This window comes from Alosa alosa, chromosome 3 (assembly GCF_017589495.1).
Source record: "Alosa alosa isolate M-15738 ecotype Scorff River chromosome 3, AALO_Geno_1.1, whole genome shotgun sequence".
Lineage (NCBI taxonomy): Eukaryota > Metazoa > Chordata > Actinopteri > Clupeiformes > Clupeidae > Alosa > Alosa alosa.
The window spans coordinates 849,445-855,751 of record NC_063191.1 but is presented as its reverse complement, the minus strand read 5'-3'; the positions used below and the strand labels follow the sequence as shown (position 1 = coordinate 855,751).

Sequence of the window (6,307 nt, the reverse complement as noted above, 5' to 3'; positions counted from 1 at the left end):
GGGCAAGGACTCATTGAGAGTCTGTGTTGAGGTAGGCCTACTTCTATCGCCTACTCTGGTAGAGTTGCTATACTAGCTACAATGCAAGATATATTTAACCTATTTATTTATGGACAACGTAAGGCGGGAGGTGTGTGTTGCTTTTAATTAACGAATGTTCTATCGAACGTATTTTTTATTGATATTGATTACATGTCTATTGCGATACATATCGCTATCGTTTTATCACCCAGCCCTACCCTCACCCCCAGGAAATAATAGGCTCTTTCATTATGAGTGATTTACAGTTTATTTCAGATTAGAACAAAAAGAAACTGACTCAGAATCAAATAACACTTCCTGTGATAATTCTACATATGTCTCTACGGTATTAGAAATATATAATATGGAATATATAACTTGTACTAATCTCAAGTAGCCCCCAGTTTAATCGGTGGAGGACTCTGCCTGCCCCAGCTTACTTTTTCAACCAGCGGAGGACCTTCCCCACTACCATAGAGCCTATCCCTGCGAGCCCCCAGCCGGGCACGAAGGCGGCTGCCATCCCCCCAGTCTCCAGAACGTCAGCTGTGGTGTCCAGCCAGGAGGAGCCCTGCGGCTGCTGCTGCTTCTGCTGCTGCTGCTCCTGCTTCAGCTTGTCCACCTCCTCCTGCATCAGTCGAGCGCGCTCCTTAAAACCCTCCTCCAAAGACTCCTGACGCTCCTGGAACACACACACACACAGCATTTGAAATACACACCACACAAAGGGAGCCATCTCCTGCACACACTTCAGATATCTGCCACTTCTGTAACACCTATACTTTACAAACACACACACACACACACACACACACACACACACACACACACACTGCTACGCGCTCCAGCTCCTCTCTGTCTTTCTGCCTCTGCTCCTCCATCTCCTCTTCCATCTTACCTTCAGTTTAGCGGAGACTGCACGCTCCAGCTCCTCTTCCATCTTACCTTCAGTTTAGCGGAGACTGCACGCTCCAGCTCCTCTTCCATCTTACCTTCAGTTTAGCGGAGACTGCACGCTCCAGCTCCTCTTTGGCCCTCTGCCGCTGCTCCTCCATCTTGGCCTCCATCTGCCGCAGGTTCTCCTGGTTGCTCCTCTGCTGGTCCTGGATGGCCTGCTCTTGGATGTGGTTGTAGTCCTCCAGCAGCCTCTGCTGCTGCTCCGCCTCTTCTCGCTTCATCTTCTCCGCTGCAGAGGAAAGACAGAGGACCAGCCAAGTCAATCAATCAATCAATCAATCAATCAATCAATTAATCAATCAATCAATCATCTAATACTAGGTGCTTAACAAGACAATACTAAACATGAATGATTCTTAAAGCCTAAAAAATAAAAATAAAATTCTAAACAGTGTGATGAAGTGTACTATACTAAAGTGTAGTAATGTGTGATGTAGTGTACTATACTGAAGTGTAGTAATGTGTGATGGTGTAGTGTACTATGCTGAAGTGTAGTAATGTGTGATGGTGTAGTGTACTATGCTGAAGTGTAGTAATGTGTGATGTAGTGTACTATACTGAAGTGTAGTAATGTGTGATGATGTAGTGTACTATACTGAAGTGTAGTAATGTGTGATGTAGTGTACTAGTGGTGTAGTGTACTATACTGAAGTGTAGTAATGTGTGATGATGTAGTGTACTGAAGTGTAGTAATGTGTGTGTGATGATGTAGTGTACTATACTGAAGTGTAGTAATGTGTGATGTAGTGTACTAGTGGTGTAGTGTACTATACTGAAGTGTAGTAATGTGTGATGGTGTAGTGTACTATGCTGAAGTGTAGTAATGTGTGATGTAGTGTACTATACTGAAGTGTAGTAATGTGTGATGATGTAGTGTACTATACTGAAGTGTAGTAATGTGTGATGTAGTGTACTAGTGGTGTAGTGTACTATACTGAAGTGTAGTAATGTGTGATGATGTAGTGTACTGAAGTGTAGTAATGTGTGTGATGATGTAGTGTACTATACTGAAGTGTAGTAATGTGTGATGTAGTGTACTAGTGGTGTAGTGTACTATACTGAAGTGTAGTAATGTGTGATGATGTAGTGTACTGAAGTGTAGTAATGTGTGTGATGATGTAGTGTACTACACTGAAGTGTAGTAATGTGTGATGTAGTGTACTAAACTGAAGTGTAGTAATGTGTGATGATGTAGTGTACTATACTGAAGTGTAGCAATGTGTGGTTTAGTATGCTATACGTAAGTGTAATAATGTACCTTCCATCCTCTGCTGGGCTTCAGTAAGGGAGCGGTCAGCCGCCAGGATGTTCTCCCCAACGGCACTTTTCTCCATCAGATAATCCGTCAGGACCTCCTCTCTCTGGCAGACCACACATGCACAAGCATAACACACACTTAACACACATTCACAATCATAACACACACTTAACACACATGTACAATCAAAACACACACTTTTCCCCTTTAGATAGTACAATCAAAACACACACTTTTCCACCCTTTAGATAGTCCATCTCTGTGGCAGACCACACGTGCAAGATGAACCTACCATCTCTTCCAAAATCACAGCCACACAGATAGTACACACAGGACACTTCACCTCTACGTCACCCTTCTAGAACTGAGTACACTTCACCTCTACGTCACCCCTCTAGAACTGAGTACACTTCACCTCTACGTCACCCTTTTAGAACTGAAAACACTTCACCTCTACGTCACCCCTCTAGAACTGACTACACTTAACCTCTACGTCACCCCTCTAGAACTGAGAACACTTCACCTCTACGTCACCCCTCTAGAACTGAGAACACTTCTACGTCATCCCTCTAGAACTGAGAACACTGCCGACCCCCTTAACTTCTTTCATCTGCTCCGAAAGAAACATTAAACATCATTAAACATCGATCACTTAACCTGATAAGACACACCTCACACACACAAACCTCTCGCTAACACTTTTTAATAGCTACACACAAGTCGCCATTTATTAAAGGGACACCAGGCAAGCCAAAAAAAAACGTATGTTAACTAGTGCTAGTACATTAAAGGGACACCAGGCAAGCCTGATGCTTTTTCTCTACGAAACTCCCCCTGGCTCAGTCTGAAGCTCTTTTCTTTTTCTTTGTGTCTTCCATCAAGGGTTTTCACTGCTCCTTCGCCGGCTCTGCCATTATACACACGTTTGCAACAATCGCTAGCGTTTCGTTAGCCTGCCTCTGTGCTGTGGATGCAGGATGTAAACTGATCCTGCTTCGGTCGGCGGGTAGGATACACTGAACTTGCAAGCGGGATATTCTTCCTACAGGCAGTAGGGGCGGGCGAGAGAGTCTTCATTCGCCCTGTAATAAGTAATTTAACCATATACCGACTTACAAAGATGAGTAATTAACACGAAACCGTTGCCTGGTGTCCCTTTAAGCCATTGTTACTTATTAGTTAATAGTTTCTTCATCATTAGTAATATATTGTTAATACATAATTTATCATCAGTAAAGCATTTGTTCACACAGTTGTTTGTTTGTTCATAGTAAATAAGCCTATCTGAAAGATATGTTTGTAAGTACATGAATAATGAAACAACCACTTATAAATGAAACAGCTTCCCCATAATAAACCAGCAGCAAACTATTACAAAATTGTAAAGTATTGTAAAGCATTGTTCCTATGTTAATTCTCACAAATAAAGTATTTGTACAAACAGTTATAAATGTTTTTTTCATAGTAAATAAGCCTATATCTAAAATAAATTATTGTTAATACTCAATAAATGATGCAATAATATTTTCTTGATGAAGTAACATTTCCATTATTTAACAGTTACATACACATGTGCTAATGATTAGTTAGGCTGAGGATACATATTTTATAAACCACTTCCTAATACTATAATTCATGATTAACTCAGGAGTTACAAATGGTTTATTAATGATATTTTGTGAGCTCATTTAAAGTGAGGACTTTTTTGCCTTGCAACGCATTTACAAATAAGTTATGAAGTGACTATGAAAACATATCTGTGCTGACACCCCTAACACACACACAAATGGTAACACACACACACACACACACAGACACATTACACACACACACACCCTCTGGCCTCACCAGTAGTCCAGTGCCCTCTGCTGCTCTGTAGAGTTGCGTGGCCTTCTCCAGGTCTGAGCGGTAGCTGTTGTACCCCCTCGGCCTCATGTACGACCCCCCCCCCACGGCCTCGTCCAGGCCAGCAAACACACGGGACAGGACGCCTCGACACACACGCCTGGACTCCAGCGCGTTACGCCGACACCACTCCTCATACCGCTCCTGCACGCTCCTCTGAAGAGAAACACACACAGACCAGGAAATAAGACTCAGGTAGCAATGTCACACACAGACCAGGAAATAAAGACTCAGGGACCAATGTCACACACAGACCAGGAAATAAAGACTCAGGTACCAATGTCATACCAAGCTGACACGTTCAGGCACCAAACTAAAGGGCAATTCCATGGACAATTATATTTTTTGTAACATCCATAATGCCAATAAAATGTGATGGTATGGTATGATGTGGATGATTACATGAAATTTGAGCATTTGCTATTTTTGGCTGAAGAATGTACATGAGAAAAAATGCACAAAAAATGAATGTTATCATTCACATCATACAAATGCCAAGGCATTTCACTGGCGTTATGGATGTGACAAAAAGTCAATTTTTTTGTGGAATTGCCCTAAAGGTCCAGGATGTGTGTATGGTGTGTATACTGTATGGTGAGTGTGTGTAAGGTAAGTGTGAGTGTGTCTGCAAGTGATGTGTGTGCCTGTGTGTGTATGAGTGTGGAGTGTTGTACCATGAGCTCGAGCTGGTGCTTGTGTTCCTGGTCGTTGAAGGATCCGCTGATGAAGATGCTGACGGCCTGTTTCTCTGCAGCAGCGTGAATCTCAGACAGCGCCTCCTGTGTCTCGGTGGGTAAGCGCACCCAGCGCTCCATCTCTTTCTCGTAGAACTCCAGCGCCTCGGTCACGGCCCGCCCGTTCTGGATCAGCGCCAGCGACTCCACAGCGCTGTCCAGACAGGGCACCTGCCCACTGCGGATCGCCTTCACATACGTCTCTGCCAGGCTGCCCAGCACTGCAGGACAACATAAATACCCATTACATACCAGCTCACATTTAACTAGCACTAATGCCCATTATATACCAGCTAATGCTAACTAGCACACATGCCGCTATCGCTAGCACATGACCATTATATACCAGCTAACGCCAGCACATATGACCATTATATACCTGCTAATGCTAACACAAACACACATGCCCATTATATGCCAGCTTACTCTAGCACACATGACTATTATATATGCCAGCTAACTCTGGCACACATAACCATTATATGCCAGCTAATGCTGGCACATATGCCCATCATATGCCAGCTAATGCTAACTAGCACACATGCCCATTAGCACTAATGCCCATTATATACCAGCTAAGCTAACTAGCACAAATGCCCATTATATACCAGCTGGCGCTAACTAGCACAAATGCCCATTAGCACTAATGCCCATTATATACCAGCTAAGCTAACTAGCACTAATGCCCATTGGCACTAATGGCCATTATATACCAGCTAAAGCTAACTAGCACACATGCCTATTTTATACCAGATGGTTATGGTTATGGTTATGGTTATGGATTTAGCAGGCGACCTTTGTCCAAAGCGACACATAAATACAAAACAACATAATAATATTTAAAATTGAACAGGAACAGATTAAAATGTAGGTCAAATACAGTAAGGAGAATAGTTGTAGTACACAATAATATCAATTCAAGCAATAGCCTAATAAAAAGCAATGTAAAAAGGGAAAGGCAATAATAAAACAATAATGTCAATTCAATCAATAATATAAAAACAATGACATGCTAAGACTACATTAAGGAGAATATCAATAATAAACAATAATGTCAAATTAATTAACAGCCCAATTAAAATAAAACAACATTATATAAACCATAACACATAAGCTTAAACAACTAAGTATATATGTTGAATAGGAATGTCTTTAGACCCCTCTTAAGCGACCCAAAACTACCACAGGAGGGAGGAGCACTGGGCAGTTCATTCCCACCAACATGGAACCACTGAAGAAAAAGAGTCTGGAATTAGACCCAGTTTTCATGACTGAATTAGACACAGCGTCTCACTCACCAGAAGACCGCGGTGGCTGGTTGGGGATGTAAGGCTTGATTATTGAATTAAAATAACTAGGAGCAGATCTAGTTAGTGTCCTATAGGCCAAAGTGAAGAGGAATTTAATTCCTGGCTACTATAGGGAGCCAATG

At 42.3% G+C, this 6,307-nt stretch overlaps 1 protein-coding gene across 1 annotated transcript; it reads right to left on the bottom strand.

Annotated features, from left to right (window-relative positions):
- Positions 1–270: 270 nt before the first annotated feature.
- LOC125291772 (guanylate-binding protein 1-like) lies at positions 271–5,097 on the bottom strand. The gene is made up of 5 exons (XM_048238618.1): positions 4,816–5,097; positions 4,085–4,297; positions 2,237–2,339; positions 1,014–1,207; positions 271–703 (listed from the first exon to the last, which is right to left on the bottom strand). Exons 1-5 carry the CDS (start codon positions 4,954–4,956, stop codon positions 458–460), a joined length of 897 nt encoding a protein of 298 aa, XP_048094575.1. The 5' UTR covers positions 4,957–5,097; the 3' UTR covers positions 271–457.
- Between the last annotated feature and the right edge of the window lie 1,210 nt (positions 5,098–6,307).

Excerpts from the sequence above, each read along its gene's own strand:
- LOC125291772 (XM_048238618.1), bottom strand. The coding sequence starts at position 4,956 with ATGGAGCGCTGGGTGCGCTTACCCACCGAGACACAGGAGGCGCTGTCT. Across the intron at positions 2,340-4,084 it reads CAGAGGGCACTGGACTACTG|AGAGAGGAGGTCCTGACGGA; the intron begins GTGAGGCCAGAG and ends GTGGTCTGCCAG. Across the intron at positions 1,208-2,236 it reads AGCCCAGCAGAGGATGGAAG|CGGAGAAGATGAAGCGAGAA; the intron begins GTACATTATTAC and ends TTTCCTCTGCAG.